Here is a 17,245-nt window from a genome sequence, read left to right as displayed (position 1 = left end):
GTATCTCTCACACATTGATGTTTCTCTCCCTCTCTTTCTCCCTCTTTTCCCCTCCCCTCTCTCTAAAAGTAAATAAATAAAATCTTTAAAGAAAAAGATGCTTTCTTTTGCATTCTGGTTGACCAAGACTCTCAACCATTGTTTGCTATTGAATGGCAGGACCTGGAATCTCAGGTCAAGACTCAGTCCTGCTGGACAATCGTACCACAAGGGTTCAAGAACTCCTCCATGAGTTTTGGGGAGACCCTGAGCCAGGACTTAAAACAGGTTCTAATAATATAAGGAAGAATTCTGCTACAATGTATAAATGCATTATTTAACTGATATTATGACTACCTTGAACCATATGGCATCTTGTGGCTATAAAGTATCAGCACAGAAGGCCCAGATTTGCCAAAAAGCAGTAAGGTTTCTTGGGTTCCTGTTGAGCCTGGTAGAAAGAGTGTTACTAGGTTTGTCAAAGAAACTAGATCACACTGTCCAGGATTGGCCAGCCTGCTTGAGGTCTGCAGAGCTGTGGCAGCCAACTGTGAGCTTTTAAAAGAAGCTGAAAAAGTTTTCTTTGGGACAGCTTATCACCATTTACACACCCCACCAAGTATTGAGCCTGCTAGAGCAAAAAGGAAATTTGTGGCTCACTGCTGGAAGAAGGGGCAGGTATGAAGCAATTCAAAACTCTAAGTTCAATCTTGCCTCCCTTCTCCCAGAGCCTGACTCAGCTGTGCTACCGCATGGCTGTGCTGAAATAATTAGTGAAATTTATTCTAGCAGAATTGACTTACAGGACCATCTTCTAGAAGAGGCAGACTGGACTCTATATGCAGATGGAAGCAGTTACATAGACAAAGGAAACAGAAAGGCTGGATATGCAGCTGTGACTTCTGAAGGAATAGTAGAGACCAAGTCCTTACTTCTAGGAGCCTCTGCTCAAAAAGCTGAACTGACTGCATTAACAAAGGCACTGGAATTGTCGCACAAAATGAAAGTGAGTATGTGTATCGACTCAAGTTATGCTTTTCCTCATTTTGCATGCACACAGTTCTCTCTGGAAGGAAAGAGGACTATTTACTTCCAATAAAAAAGAAAGTAAGCATGTAGCAGAAATTTTATAATTATTAGAAGCTGCCCAGTACCTTTACTGGTGGCAGTTATGCACGGCCTCAGGAATCAGAAAGGAAACACTGAGGTGGCTAGAGGAAACCATCTGGCTGACCGAGCAGCAGAAGAAGCCGCTAAAGGAACATTTATACTGCCTTTGGTACCTGGTCTCAACTTGTCACAATTTGACCCCTGAATATTTGACTGCAGACTTGGAGGAAACTAAGAGCTGAGGTTTCAAATCACTTATATTAAACCATGGCACACAGGTCCTAGACTTTCTAAAGCCACATGTGTCAGAACAATCCTAAGACAGGTCCCCATTAGAAAAAAAGGAAACAATACCAAGGGCAGTGCCTGTTTGAGAACTGGCAAATAGACTCTACCAGACACCAAGTGTCCAAGGATGGAAATATTTGTTAGTCTCTATTGACACCTTTTCAGGATGGGTTAGCCTACTAGAACTGAGAAATCCTTGGAGGTGATGGAAGCCCCACTGAAGAAAATAATTCCTCGATTTGGCCTACCCAGCAGCATCCAAAGTGGTAATGGACATACTTTTGTTCCGGAAGTTACATGGATGATTAGTATATTTTTAGGAATCAAGTGGAGACTCCACCTGGCATGGAGACCTCAGGCTTCTGGGAAGTTAGAGATGAATCACACCCGGAAGAAAAATGTAGTCAACTACATCAAGAAACTCAGTCTCCATTGGGAGCAAGTATTCCCTATTGCCCTGCTCAGGATAAGGGCGGCTCCTTGAAACGGAATTCAAGGGAGTCCATATGAAATTCTGTACAGGTGACCATTTCAGGTTATGATTGGGATGGGAGATATGTATGTAGATCAAAAAGTGAAGGTAAATAATTACATACAACATTTAAATCAGACCTTAGCTGTGATTAATGACCTTAGCTGTATTAGAGACCTCTCCCTCACACTCTTTTGAGCCTGGATGTAAGATGCTACTCAAGACTTGGAAGACAGGGTCCCCAGAAGCCAGCTAGAAGAAAAGTGGACTGGAACCTACTCCAAGCAAACTTTTATTTTGTCTTATAGGTGTTTGTAATCCCCTGGAAAGATAATTGGGGACCTATGGTAATTCTAAAGGACAGGGAAAAGTTTTATTTAAATATGGGAATGTGGTCCTAGCTGGAAAATGTGCAGATGTTGTCAACTGCACTGTTTGAAGAATTGCAACACCCAACTAAGGTATCTTACATTGTTTTAGTTTGTAAAATAATTGTTGTTGCGTGGGTCACCGGCCAGCAGTGATCACGGAATGCTGCAGATGGCTCGGGGAAAAAAAAAAAAACATGCACAGAGACAAACTAGTTTCTGTGGAGAAGTAGGGACGAAATGGCCACCCCCTCTGGTGAGGAGCGTGCCGATTTACCATCCATACCTGCTTTTATTGGGCTCATTTTGCATAATAATTCAGGTAAAGTACAGTACTCATTAGGGGGAAGTAAGGAACCATAGAAAACAAGGAAATCTGAGGGTCTATTTTGAGTCGGGGTCAAAGAGCTGTAAGACTTTGAGGAACAAACTAACTTCCTCCTTGGACCCCTCTCCTTCAACTGAGAGCGTTCTAAACAAAGAAGGTTTCAAAGTAATTTACATATTCTTTCTTAGGCCTGATCACCTGGGGAATCCGCCCTTTTCAGCACAGAGCTGCACCACCCAGTCATTGTTTCAGGCTTAGGTGGAGCAAGGGAACTAAGGCAACCAAGAGATAAGGAGATTTTCTCCCAGACCATGAGAACTTAGGCTATGTCAAAGCCAAGGAGCGAGAGTCCATCACCCCCTTTTGCTGCAGCCCCCCAAGTCCTTCTTTTGGGGGGCCTCCCAAAGTGATTGTGCCTGTCTTAGGTCGTTCCCCCCTTGGGGAATCTTACCCGTCTTTGGCTAACCGACCAAGCTTTTTGGAGCTCAGTTATGAATAAAGCAGTAGAAGCAACATTCCTACCAGGGAGATAAGCTTTTGTCTCCTTGCTGGCTTACGGTTCCAAGGGCGTTCCCTTAGCCTAGGTGGGGGTTTCAGCTTCTGATACCAGCCAGGGCGGTTCCCAACAAATCATATAGAAATAAGATAATTAAAAACTAACAGCAGGGAATGATAGGAGAATTCAGGAGTTAAAGATTTTAGCCTTACTCGATAGGCTGACGTGACAGGCAGACTGAACACTTTTCCAGTTTCAAGTCAACTGTCAAATGGAACACATCGCTTACTGAAGGGCTCTCAGAGCTACGTGCTTTTACCTGCATCGTCTCACTGAATTCTCATAACTTCTATGAGGTAAATTCTATTATATCCACATTTACAGATAAGAAAACTAGCTCAGAAATAGCAAACAAGTCATCTGAAGAAGACAACTGCAAACATTTTAAAAGCCCTTTCTTTCCGAGGCCTTTACTAGCTTAACCCTCTCAACAACTCTGGCCTAAGGCAAATAAACCCTGCACTGGGGATTCATTCCACCAAGGCAGCCTACCCTAGCACAGTGCTATTGAATTAAAAAAATAATGTCAACCATATATGTATTTTAAAACTTTCTAGCAGCCACATTTAAAAAGTGCCATGAAATGACACAAGTGAAATTGATAGGGAAAATCTGGAGTTAAAGATTTTAGCTCCAGTCGATAGGCCTAAAGCTGTTACTCCAGGAACTGGAATGCATGACCTACACAAATACCGGTGGACCGGCAATTCAACTTTTGTGCCCAGGGGATCTGCAAGAGAGGTAGATGGTATCTGAGTCACTGTGCTCTAGAGGGAGGGAATGTCCTGAGGCAGATAAAGAATTGTAAATCAACAAATAAATACTCAGACTGAAACCCATTAACCTTTTTCCCCAAACCCCTTTACCTGCTCTTTCTTCTCCTTATAAAAAGGTTGGCTTGAGATGAAATGTTAAGATCTATTGCCAGCATCTGCATAAAGCACCTACGAAAATTCAATCCTTGTCTCTCCTTATTGATTCTGGTAGTGTCAGGAAGCATGAACAAACTTTTCTGGTTCCAAAATTAAGTCTAATCTTATGTTTTATTTGACCCAATACATGCAAACTATTATCATTCCAAGAAATAATTTAAAAAAATATTGAGATACTTTCCATTATTTTTTCACACTAAGTTCTTGTGTATTTTAGATTACAAAACCGCTGAGTTCTAATTAGCCACTTTCAAGGGCTTGGTAAGCACATATGCTAGTGACCACCATACGAAGCAATTCATTTAGTGTATCTACTAATCCTAATGTGAAAAGCCCAACCCACAGAGCCACCTGTCCCTCCGTTTCAGAGGACACACAAGAAATAATAATGGTAAAGAATTACTTTGTGACATGGGAAGGGCTAATTTCACTGTTTCCTGAGGATCTTAACACACGTTATATTCTGTAAGAACTTTCTCTAGTCGAGCCCTGCCTCCATGTCCGCCAGCCATTCAGCTGTCCCGCAGAGGGCAGGGGTCGGGCGCCAACCCTCGTGACCCCCTGACTCGCCAACATCCTCATCAATATCTAGAGAGCAGACGCACAAGCTGGAGTGGGCTAGCACCTGTCACCTTCGAGCTGACGTGATCATCGCGGATAAGAACGTCTCTGGACTTGGGGCCCCTCCCCGACCCCTCCCCATCCACCAGCTCTGACTCCGGAACTCATGTTTGGAGGAAGCCACTGAAGGAACCCAAGGAAGCCATTGCGCACTTGGGTTGGCCCACGACAGAGCGGTCGCTGTAGCCTCCTGACGCGACTCGAGAACGCCAGGGGGCGCCGCTTCCTGTAACCGGGATTTGTCTTCTCTGCGCATGCGCCCCAAGCTCTTCTTGGAGACCGCCCCGGACCCTTCCGTTTTAGTCAGGCTCCAGCGGTTCGCTGTTGTCGGTAAGTTTAGCGCGCTCTCCTTCCCCTCCGCGGCCACCTCCCTCCCGGTTTCGCAGGCCCTCCCCTTTAGCGAAAAACGTTTTCCTTCTCACTCCGCCCCAGCGCAGACGCAGTGCTGAACCCACAACCGCAGAACAAAGAGCGACTCCAGAGCCCGAGTCATGGCGGCGACCGAGCCCGGCTTAGCGACCCTTGGGCGTACCACGATGCCGTGGGAGAAAGAGGAGGGAGCTGGCGGGAGGTCAGACCCTCAGCGTAACCCTGCGGGTTCCTCGTCCACTCCTGAGGCGCCAAAGCCTGCCGCCGAACCCTCCAGCCACAATGCCTCTGTCCCCGAAGCCATTCCCCCAGATCCCGCGGCTGCCTCCGCGGCTGCCTCCGCGGCTCAGGAGCTGCCCCTCGAGCGCCCATCCTTGGGGTCTGCGCCGCTTGGTGAAGCCGCTCCGCGCTCCCCTCCAGGCCCTGGCGGCTCCCGGCCTGGCCCGGAGACGTTCCGCCAGCGTTTCCGACAGTTCCGCTATCAGGACGCGGCAGGCCCAAGAGAGGCGTTCCGGCAGCTGCGGGAGCTCTCTCGCCAGTGGCTGCGACCCGACATCCGCACGAAGGAGCAGATTGTGGAAATGCTGGTGCAAGAGCAGCTTCAAGCGATCATGCCCGAGGCGTTGCGGGCCCGCCGATTGCGCCGCCGCACGGATGTTCGTATCACCGGCTGAGCTGCGGGAGGCCTGGTCCGGGGCGCTCTCTGGACTGGAGGGAGCCATGATCCGGCTCGGGGGCCTGAGCCTGGCTCCTCAATCCGCGTTAATGAAAGACGAGCTTTTTGGCAGCATGTGTAGTCTGTTGTATCACTTTTCGTTCTTTACTGGGTTTATTTTCCCGAGCGTATTTCCAGTCTTCTTTCTGGCTTGTGTCGACCTCAAGTTGGGAGCCCATGAGAATAAAGCCTTTGTTTGCTATTCACTTCGCCTTCGTTGGCTTTTGTGGGATCATTTACCTTGTTGGCTCGGTCTTGGTATTCGCCACATCTGGGGAATTTTTCTTCTGCACGTTTTCTAGGACCCCGTTTGTTGGGAGGATTTAACAAGGTTTCCGCATTTCCCCCTACCTCTCACTAGCTAGAATCTGAACTTGTTTTCCTACATGAAAAAAATAGTGGCGCCTTGGGTTATAGATAGGTAGTTGTAGCCGCTTGCAGGCAAACAGCCGGCTCTGTTAAATGATCGTTTAACTGGCTACCTCTGTACTATCACTGCCACCAATTTGTGCCACTAGTCTGCCTTTTGGGCAGAGTCCCCAAAGGCCCAAACCATAGGACTATTTTAATAAGTTTCAGTGCAGTTACTTATATAGGCTAGTCATTTTCTAGCTGTGGTTTAAGCTCCAGGCTCACCTTCCTTGCCAAATTTGAGGTCTCTAGAAGGATTTAAGCAGAGCTGGTGTGAATTAATGGAATTTATTGTTTTAGAGAGGCCAAGGGAGAGAGAAAGAGGGGAAACATTGATGTGAGGGTGTAACCAGATTGGCTGCCTCTTGCACACACATCCGCAACGAGGGACAGCTTGCAACCCAGGCCTGTGCCCTGAACCTACAACCTTTTTGTTTTGCAGGATGATCCCCAATCCACTCACTAAGCTACACTAGTCAGGGCAACTAAAGGGTTATTCATATTGAGGGAGCTGTGCAGAGGTTTTTTTGAGCTATGCATTTTTTGATCACCAACTGCCTCCATTTATTTTTATTTTTTTTAAGCATAATTGTTTATAAAGGGAAGAGGGAATTTGGGAACAGGGAAGCTCCACTGTGATGTGTAAGTTTAAAAAGCCTTGCCATGCCAGGTAGCACAGTTACAGTGTCTCCCTGATAGCCAAGGTTGTAGATTCCATCCCTAGGGACACCTACAAGAATCAGTTAGTTGGAAAAATGTCCCCTATACCAAAAGGTTGGGGATTCGACTCCCAGTAAGGGCACACACATAGGTGTGCTGGTTTGATCCCAGGTCTAGACAAGTACAGGAGGCAACTGACAGATGATTCTCTCTCCCTCGCTCTAAAATTAATTTTTTTTAAAAGATTTTATTTTCAGAGAGAGGAGGAGGGAGGGAGAAAGGGAGAGAAACATTGACTGGTTGCCTCATGTTTGCCCACAAAAGGGGACCCGGCCTGCTCCCAGACATGTGCCCCAACAGGGAACTGAACCAGTGACCTTTTAGATTGCAGGCTGGTGCTCAATGTGCTAAGCCATACCAGCCAGGGCCAATAAATATTTTTTTATTTAAAAAAATCAAACATGCATATATAAGTGGAACAACAAATCAATGTTCCCTTCTCTGAAATTAAAAATAAAGCTCACTCTGTTCCTTGAATCTTCAGCCCAACCAAGAGGAGCTAATTGGAATCCACTGGTAGTTGGGATTGGTCTGAGAAGGGCCCTAAGTAGTGGGTGCCATCTCTTACCAGGAAGTCCAAACCTGTCTTCCCTGCACTTTCAATAATCAAAATCTAGTAAGCCTGCAATTCGTTCACACCACAAAACATGAGCCAAGACTGGGCTAGAGGCTTATGTGGGGCATTTTATTTTCGAATATTAGACTTAAATGAATTCAAAAGTGTTTTACATACTTTCTTAGGACTTAGGATCTTGAGCTTGCATCCATCTGCCTCCCTCCAGAAGATAAACCTGTTTAGAATGTAAAAAGTAGATGTCCTTTAAAATGGGATCCCAACCCCTGGGCCCCTAGGGAAGCTCACCTGAGCTCCCCGCTCCTGTCCCCACCCTGCTCCTGCCCCCGCTGTCTTCCACAAAACCAATCCCTGGTGCCAAAAAGGTTGGGGACTGCTGCTTTAAAAGACAATGTTTACAGCAAATTAAATAATGTATATTAATAGAGAATTTCATAATTCAATAACGACAAAATATAGCAACAAAAACCTGTTTTATTTTTTCCAAATACAGATACAGAAGTTTGCATGTTTTGCAAATATTGCTTCAAAGCAACATTTCTATATACAGCGCCTTCTGTTCTAATAGCGCGTAAACATAGATATGTATCCACAGTGCAATGTTGGCTCATCAAGGGTCCACCTTACACATACTCTATCACTTTTTAAAGAAACAAAATGATCAGTCAAACCAGAACTGTTTTTGTCAAGGCAATTTTTTAAAGGTGGATAGTTTTACTCAAAACTTAGGTAGTGTACATAGTTCTAAATGGTAACAGTAATATTTGCAAATAACAGTTTCCAGTGCTCCAAATTGGGGTTTACTCAACTTGACCCAGGAATGAGGATGGAGCCCCTCAACATGGCTTTAAATTAGGGAAGTACACTGAGGTTATCAGAACTTGGAGTCATCCCTGCTTCCCTAAGGACAAAAGTCACAATGAGTGAAATGGAATTATTTCTTCAATTAACAGACAAAACTTGGGTAGTTCAGTTTCTGATTCCATCTTTGAAAAAGACATGAGATTGACAACCTTAAATTACAGCTTCCCAGGGTGTGACGCTCAAACTTATTTTCAGGAAGAAAAAAATCAGTAATAATACAAGTCGTCATACCTCACAGTTGTGGCTACAGAAAACCATCCTGTTTCCTTTTCAGACAAGCATCACATGGTTCTCATAATGTGGCTGTCTGATTAAGTTATGCAAAGCAGATGCCATGCACACTCCTTGAGCGTTTCTTCCCATACCAGAAACGCCAACTTTAGCAATGGGAAACAGCCTTTTGTAGAGAGGAATTGTGTCAGCTTTTATTACAAATGTCATAGCTACTACATGTGCTCCTGATGGATAAGCTACAGCAGGTCAACTTGTCCTAAATTCGTTTTATATCACATGGTGAATAAATCACTGGACAGCACACCTTGAAACAGATCTTGGTACAGAGGCCTTCATGACCATAATGACCTGTGCCTTAAAGCCTAACCATTCCACAGATCACAGGAGATAACTGTCATTGCTTCTGAGATATTGGCTACTTCACGTTTACATAGTAAATATTTGCAGCATATAACATTACAGATTCATAAACCCATAATTAACTTGTGAGTGTTAATGGACAACTGTGCTTTGTTTTTCGCCTTTAGTGATAAGAAAACTAAAATGAGTCACTCCTCAAAACATGGAACATTTTCTTTAACTTTGCCTACTAAGGAAAAACAACAATACAGCAATTACATGTGGAACCGTAACCTGTGAGAGTAACAGATATTGTGTCAAAAGGTACAGATTGTACCTGGACCTTAAGCAGCATCATCACCTTGATCTCACAAAATAATACAAACAGGAAATTTAAAGTGTTAAAGGATATTAAAACAAACCTGAAAATGCCACTACTGAATATACACCCTTCAGGGAAGGAGGAAAGCAACACTTAGAATCTGAAGTTTGTTTACAACAATATAAAATAAGGTAATTCCCCAAATCACATCTTTGTAACAAATCTTTACAGTGAAAAAGTTCAAAATTTTGGGAAACTTTTTTGGACATTGAGAAGAACTGGGAAGCTGTTGATATTAATAAGTGGGTAGAAAATGCTGTCCTTTGGGTTCCAGACCCTGCCTGCTTCAGTTTGGAATTCCTCCTAGATTCATAGTACAGTGAGATTCTGGTTCCTCCACAGGCTGATGGGCTCTGCTATAAAAGACACTACCCAGCCAACTCTGGGGTGAAAGCATACGAAACTTGTCCCCGGTACCATGAAGTCATGCAAGAGATGTGGTGAGGAAAGTGAAGAGTCCTACAAAGAAGGCAGGGCAGCCAAGGCCTCTGTTCCTTCCCAATCTCCACAGAAGGATGAAGTCACGACATTCCCATGAAGCTGGAAAAATGAAAATGATATCTGCTGCCTAAATCCATGCCAGGCAGAAACCAGAAGGCTTGGCATGTACCCCAACCTGACAGGTCAATTAAATAAGCTGCAAGTTGAATTTACAACTGTTTCCGACGAAACTTTTTTGGCTCTCATTCCATTTATCATCAGTGGCACGATTTCAAGTGAAGTTTGTGCAAAAAGACTCACTCTCCATCCAACAATGTGCACAGAAGAAGGGAATCCCAAGAGTCTTATTTGCTACCTTCTCGGTAGGCTCTGAGATCAGAGTGCCTGGCCCTCTGGCAGCCAAAATGGCCTCTTTGTCCAACGTCCACCACATCCCCTCTGCTCAGATCCCTGAAGTCAGTCGGTGTCACGTGCATTCGGCATGCTAGGTTTATTTATTTAAAATGCAAAGTTCTTCCTGCAGGCACCCCAGGATTGTGCCTGGATTAGTTCTGGGTGCCCAGGTTCATGTTGAGCAGCAGAGCGCAATCTGCTGTACCTTGCCCAGGTCCGTCAGCAGCTGCTTAATGCAATGCTTGAGCTGAGGAAGCCTGGCCAGCGGCTGCGGGGGCTCCAGTTCCCCGGTGTAGTCCAGCCAGCTCTCCAACACTATAGGCAGAAGAGAGAAAGAAGACCCAGTGAGTTCCCAACACTTGATGTGCAAGACTCAACAAAAATTTTAGGACCATATCCCATCTGACTGCTCATGAGGAGCTGGGAAGGGAAGACCAGTTCAGGAAACAAGGCCAGTTCATCATCCTCTCTACAAATTACTCCTGGGACAAAACTCAAATGGTTTAGAGCAGTAGAGTCCAGCCAAACTTTCTGCGATGATGGAAATGGTGTATGTTTGTGTTGTTTCAGAGTAGCCACCGGCCATATGTAGCTGCTGAGCACTTAAAAATGTGGCTAGTGCAAATGAGGAACTAATTTAAGTTTTATTCAATTTTAATTAAATAGCCACACATAGCAAGTCTATTACTGCAGCAGTGCAATGCTAGAGTCTAGAAGGCTTTCTGAAGCAACATATAGCCTCACACATAATCCTTTCCCCTCCTCAAAACCAGCCCTCTGCCTTCCATCCCACCTTTCTAAATGCTTTGTTTCCTGCAAGTCACTTCTTAGGGAAACTTTTCCCAACTCTACACCCTGAGTCTGGTCCTTGTGCTATGTATGCTCTCTCATGTTCTCCTCCTTCGGAGCACCTACCATAGTTTGTAATCATATATAATGGTGATGACTTAATCTTTCTCTATGAAGGTAGAGGCCAATTCTGCCTTGTTCACCATTATACCCCTAACATTCAATTATGTGTGGAACTCAACAAAGGCAGTGAAAAGAATGTGGGAATGGCCTGGTGAAATGCCCCACTGACTGCTCAACCTCCACAGACCTCACCTTACCCCCTCATCAGATTTCGTATTGGTACTTATGCGTTCCAAGGAGGAGGAACCTTCCTTCCTTCCAATCCCAACATGTACGACATGAAAGTAACAAAAATAAGACTGCCTTCTCAGACCTGAACTTGAAAACCAAGAGTAAAGGATCAAAGTCACATGAGAGTGACTACCAACCTCCTGAGCAAGAAAAACTCCACAGTGACCACTTTCAATACATCTGTAAGTCTTTAAAAAAGAAAAAACAAAAAACAAGCAAAAAAAACCTAGAAGGAGACAGAGCACTATTCAGCAAAAGGGAAAAATGACTCCAAATCAATGCTGGGAGAGGTCATCTGGGTGAGTCTAAAGAGGGAGTCAGAGCTGGCTAGACTGATTGATTCCAAGAGACAGAAAGAAAGACAGACAGACAAATGGTCCCTGGCAAGATGATCCTACAGCACTGGCTGGTGTGGCTCAGTGGACTGAACACCAGTCTACAAACCCGGCCAGGGCCCCAGTAGAGGGCGTGTGAGAGGCAACCACACACTGATATTTCTCTCCCTCTCTTTCTACCTTCCTTCCCCTCTCTCTAAAAATAAATAAATAGACCCTGGCTGGCGTAGCTCAGTGGTTTGAGCGCGGACTGTGAACCACAGTGTCGCATGTTCGATTCCCAGTCAGGGTACATGCCTGGGTTGCAGGCCATGACCCCCAGCAACCGTACATTGATGTATTGATGTTTCTCTCTCTCTCTCCCCCTTCCCTCTCTAAAAATAAAGAAATAAAATCTTAAAAATAAATAAATAAATAAATAAAATCTTAAAAAAAAAAAGATGATCCTACAATTGCTGAGAGGCCCCTCTGTTATGGTCACTGTAACTACTTTAGATATAATTCCAGGTTCACCAGAAATATCCCCCAATACTGTGGTGACCCAGGAAGCATACATAGGGAGAAAGCACTAGTGCACAGACCAGAAGAATCTGAGAATCTGAACATGTCTGTTTAGGGCCTCTAAGATGGAAGCCCTCTCTAGATCTGTACAGCCAACAGCATCTCCTCTGAACCCCAGCATCCAGCAAGCCTGCCTTTTCTCCACACCATGTGCTGGACCATCACCCTAAGTTTTTCTTTTTCATTTTGTTTAAATAAGTAAGAGTTTACTTATTTATTTTTAGAGAGGAAAGGGGGGAAGATAGAGAGAGAGAGAAACATCAATGTGCAGTTGCTGGGGGTTATGGCCTGCAACCCAGGCATGTACCCTGGCTGGGAATCGAACCTGGGACACTTTGGTTCCCAGCCCGCGCTCAATCCACTGAGCTACGCCAGCCAGGGCAAGTTTTTCTTTTAAAAAGCTCAAAGTCAGTATACTGACTATAAGCAAGGCAGAAGGCTTCATTTCAAATATACTTAGACCAACTGAGCATATTTGCTCTCAGTTGAGGCAATGCTCTCTAAAGTAACATATTTTCTTAAAATAATATATTCAAATGCTAAATGATTCAAAATTTTCATGGTTATTAAATATCTTTTGTCTTTTAGTTTTACAATATTCTCACAATTACATAATTAAATAATTAATATCAACACAATGACAATTAAAACACGTATCAGTCCACATAACAGCTTACTAGGCAGTTTTAAGAATAGTATTATATCCAAATTGCTATGGAAGCTTTTATCTCAATAGTATTTAAATGAACTGAAGAGTTCACTCCCTACTGCAGTAAAAATAAAACAGGATTCTGATTAATCAATTAAATAAAATGTAAGTCTATTTATCGGCATAAAATCTTTAAATTTTGTAAGTGATTTTCATGCTTCCTCAGTACCTCTCAGGACCTGGAGTATCAGCACATGAACAGAGTATATGGCCCCAAATCAGCAGGGCACAACACAAAAAGTTCTCTGGAAGGCCAGAGAAGGGAGCCCAGGCTTGTCATCCTTACTATACTGCCCAAGCTGCATGGAATGGGATGGGAGGGGACAGGGGTGTCAGTCGGTGAGTAAGAAGTAGGTAGGCCCAGACTTCTCCTCTAATGGCAGGTTCCTTTGGCAAGAACAGAATGCTGTTCACCCTGTTTCCACGACGCTAAGACTCGCCTTTTCAGGGACCCAGCGCCACTCCTACTTTCAACATCTATAATTTTCAGTCTGATATTCAATACTATTTCAGCAACCTAGTAGGGTTTTCAGATAGTGGCATCAATTACAATTCTAAGGTGCCCAAGCAAACCGTTTAGGAGTAAAAAAGGTAAAAAATACTCCCCCTTCCAGAAATGCCCTCACAATTGGACTCTGGTTAGCCTCCTATTTCCAGTTCCTCAGGTTTGCCTCAGGGGCAAGACATAAGCATGAGGGTATGTAGGTCTCTCTGCCCACCCCCTCTCTTCTCACTACCCTCCAATACAGCAATCTATTTTCCAGTAGAACCAGTCCTCTTAACATCCACTCTGAGCCACCTTCTCTCCAGCAGAAGACATCATGCTCTCCAAGGCTCCACTTCAGTACCAGGAGTTCCAGGAAGCCTTCATGTTATTGCTTCCCCTCACAGCAGTTCTCCCCTGGCATGGCCTCAGCGGTACACATGTTCTGGCCATACCTCATGACCCTAGATTGTATAATATACAGTATTTTTCTGAGCTGTTGTCACATATATTTTATATCCCCAGTTAAAGTAGTACAGTGGCTTGACTGTACCCAGAATTCTCAGACTTTTTTTGAAATTTTTTTTAGATTTTATTTCTTTATTATTAGAGAGAGAGGAAGAGAGGGAGATAGAGAGGGAGAGAAACATCAATGTGTAGTTGCCCCTCACATGCCCCCCACCGGGGGACCCAGCCCACAACTGAGGCATGTGCCCTGACTGGGACTCAAAACCAGTGACCCCCTACTTTGTGGTCCAGCTCTCAATCCACTGAGCCACACCAGCCAGGGCAGAACATTTATTTCTTAATTGGGCTCCATTTTAAGGATGAAAACAAATAATTGAGAGATAAATGAACAAGCGAGAAGGAATTTTGTCTTCAAAACTCAAACAAGCAACTTCCTGGGGATCGAAAGAGACTGAATTTGGTCATGTTGGTCACCACAGGTTCTGTCCTCCAAGCCTACCCGTTACCAGTAACATCTGGGAGAAACCCCAAGGACTACACAAATGACTCAGCCAAGTTCTTAAATCTCTACTGATAAAGAGGAATAGGCTTCATTTTAGATTTCATCAAGGAGTGAAATAAAAGCCCCCCCACCCCCAAGATTAATCCTCGGATATCTTAAAAATTCAATTAAGAACTTGGTTAGCCCTGGCCAGGTAGCTCAGTTGGTTAAAGCATTGTCTCAATATGCTGAAGTTGCAGGTTTGATCCCGGTCAGGGCACATACAAAAATCACCCAATGAATGCATAAATAAGTGGAATAGCAAATTGATGTCTCTCTCTTTTTCTAAAAATACCAATCAATTAAAAAAGAAAGAACAAACTTGGCTAGTAAATATTTGCTCAAGTCGAACACTGCCTGCAGTAGAGCTCAGCTGCTCTTTTGCAGAAGAGACTGGGCAAGTGAGGCAGGACTCCTGACACCACGCAGTCCTTAGAAGTGCCCGATAAGTACTTCAAGTAAGGCTGGTCCATCTTGAGGAATGAAGGTGAGTGAGACTGAAAAGAAGAGGAGGCAAGAATAGAGTTGTGCCTGGAAAGCCAGATAGGGCAGTGTAGATAGCAGCTCATCCTGATAAGCTCACAGCGCCTGCGAACGGGCAGAGAGCCAGGGAGGAGCCCTACCATCCAGTTCCTTCTCAATGGAGTCCATCCTATGTGTGACTTCGTCCTGAAGAGATTCCACGTGGGTCAGCAGGTTAAACTGCCACTGGTGCTGGGAGCTCAGCAGCCCCTCTCCGCCTCTGTCCAGCAGCTTCCGCACAGGGGCTTCCTCTGGTAGGACCTTTTTGGAGACATATTCCCTCACCTGAGAATGAAATGACTTACATTCAAATCATTAAGTAGAGAGAGCTCCCAACCCCTTCTCCAACAAGGCAGTGTTTGAAACCATCTGAAAAACCAGTTGCAGTTTGAATATTTCAAATCTGTCTCCCTTTCCTCCCTCTCTCTTGGATGCTACTGTACCAACTGCAACTGCCTCAGGGCAGCACAGACCTCTGGCTCAGAAGGCCCCACAGCTGCTTCTCAGTTGCTGACCCAATGCCCTAGGCCTGACGTGGGCCTAAGAGAATGCCTTCCAGAGCCCTGAGATCAGAGTATAGCAGGGCAAGTACAGACAAGAATTAGTCTGTGGCAATCAGACAAATAGGCTTTAAGTCCTAGTTCCATGTCTTTCTGAATAGGGGAACCTGGGTAAGTTATTTCACCTCTCCAAGCCTCTGTGTTCCCTTATGGAAGTGGCAAAATAAACTTTAAATGTTCATGCAGATGAAATAGGATCAGATTTATAAAATACATTGCTAGCCTAGAGTCAGCCTGCCACCCATGAAAGAGATTTTTAACTCTGTTTTGTTTAGATCCAGTATTTTCTGATCTGTTGTTGTATACCAGATGCCTCTAGGAAATCCGCCTAGTCTGCAAGAGCAGAAACTTGTTCTGGGGTTTGTGAGCTCAACTTTTCATTCATTCATTTGAAATAAAATAGATTCTAGCTGATATTTATTTAGAGCTTATTATGTGCAAAGCCATGATGCCAGAGGAAGTCAAGTGACCTATCATACCACACCGTAAATGGGGCCTCGTTCAGACTAGGAACTGGGTCTGTCTCCAAAGACTCTTGTGCTTTGACTCCAAGTGTCCGGTGTCTCTAAGACCAGCCTTGCCCAGCATTGTTTTGACACTAACAAGGGCACAGGCTGAATGAGATCCAATGCCCACCCCGAGGGGCTTATAAATTTGGATGCTCCCTCTCCGCAATAAGCAGCAACATATTTAACGCTAGTGATACCCACAATTCTGTGAAAATAAGTATAACAAGGGTAGAGAAACTCTCAGATCACACTGAGAACAGGGTAGAATGAGACCAGTGAACAGTTAAGGACAACTCTAGCCAGAGGATGACACAGGGAGTTCCAGAAGAGAATAACTTAAAAAAAGAAAAATGACACATGGCTCTTGGGAAAACTGATAAAACTTGCAAACATCTTCACAAAACAGACTATTTTTATGTCAGGGCTGCAAAGTTAAAAGTTCAACTGAAACACTTATACCTAACACCACACTTGACTCATTCTTTGCTCATGCTAAGAATTAGACCTAGGTGCAACTATTAATTGCATCACAGAAAAATTTCATTTTCCTAACTTAGTTCCATTTATCAAGTCCCAGTGTACCCTTTTCTCCTCGCTACTTCCCACCTCTCCACCCCCACTGACTATACTATTTTGTGGGCATTTCCCAGAACCAATGATCTTTGTTGGGCTCTCCCGACTTTACACCCATTTTAACAGGAAAAGAAAAAAAACCCTGTGATAAGAAATTTAAATACAAATTTACAACAAACACAGTATTATAATAAATATCTTCTTCTACAGAACAATTATCCCTAGATGGAGAAATCAGAAGCACTCAGACAACTGAGTTAAGAACAACTATAAGCAAGCTACCTACCTTTGGGGAGCTGGATTTGGGGTCACTGTCCCCCCGGCTCCTGTCTTGGTCTAGAGGCCAGCCCAGACGTGGGGAGAGGGAATCATCACCATTTTCATGGAGGGGGTTGACTGCATCATCAAGGGCAGAACCACGGGTCTCCACCACCAGCTTCTGCTCCACAGCAGGGTAATAGGCGCGGGGCTTCTGGTAGCAGTGCTCACTGGTGATATATGACTCCTCCACAGACTGGGGCAGGGGCAGGGGCTTCTCCACCGCCCCGTTTAAAGTTCTATAGCTTGGGGCTTCCTCCTTGCTCTTGGCTTCAGCAACTTGGATGTGTCTGGAATGAGATCTCCCGTCCCCTGAGTGCTGTTTCCAAGGCTGACACCACAGCTGCAGATCAGGATGCTCCCTGCTTCTGTGGGGAGGGCAAACACGGAAAGGGCCTTGGAGTAAGTGGAACCACGGCAGGGGCT

The 17,245-nt window shown here is 44.6% G+C and overlaps 2 protein-coding genes across 5 annotated transcripts in view; one reads left to right on the top strand and one right to left on the bottom strand.

Moving 5' to 3' along the window:
* The first annotated feature begins 4,919 nt into the window (after positions 1-4,919).
* On the top strand, positions 4,920-5,944 carry SCAND1 (SCAN domain containing 1). Its single transcript, XM_036009774.1, has 2 exons — positions 4,920-4,984; positions 5,092-5,944. The coding sequence occupies exon 2, from the start codon at positions 5,146-5,148 to the stop codon at positions 5,695-5,697; it is 552 nt and encodes a 183-aa protein (XP_035865667.1). The 5' UTR covers positions 4,920-4,984; positions 5,092-5,145; the 3' UTR covers positions 5,698-5,944.
* A 1,955-nt stretch (positions 5,945-7,899) lies between these two features.
* The window catches only part of PHF20 (PHD finger protein 20), a 100,128-nt gene continuing 90,782 nt past the window's right edge, over positions 7,900-17,245 (bottom strand). For all 4 annotated transcript variants that reach the window (XM_028524815.1, XM_036009772.1, XM_036009773.1 and 1 more), the window contains 3 exons: positions 16,788-17,187; positions 14,961-15,144; positions 7,900-10,411 (listed from right to left, as the gene is read on the bottom strand). In XM_028524815.1, the coding sequence (XP_028380616.1) occupies positions 10,269-10,411; positions 14,961-15,144; positions 16,788-17,187 (727 nt within the window). In that variant the 3' untranslated portion in view covers positions 7,900-10,268. The remainder of the gene's footprint in view (positions 10,412-14,960; positions 15,145-16,787; positions 17,188-17,245) is intronic.

The sequence above is a fragment of the Phyllostomus discolor genome, chromosome 9 (genome assembly GCF_004126475.2).
Source record: "Phyllostomus discolor isolate MPI-MPIP mPhyDis1 chromosome 9, mPhyDis1.pri.v3, whole genome shotgun sequence".
In the NCBI taxonomy this organism is placed as follows: domain Eukaryota; kingdom Metazoa; phylum Chordata; class Mammalia; order Chiroptera; family Phyllostomidae; genus Phyllostomus; species Phyllostomus discolor.
This window is presented reverse-complemented; position numbering and strand designations above follow the sequence as displayed.

Bases quoted from the DNA above. Each gene is read 5' to 3' on its own strand.
- SCAND1 (XM_036009774.1), top strand. From the start codon at position 5,146: ATGGCGGCGACCGAGCCCGGCTTAGCGACCCTTGGGCGTACCACGATG.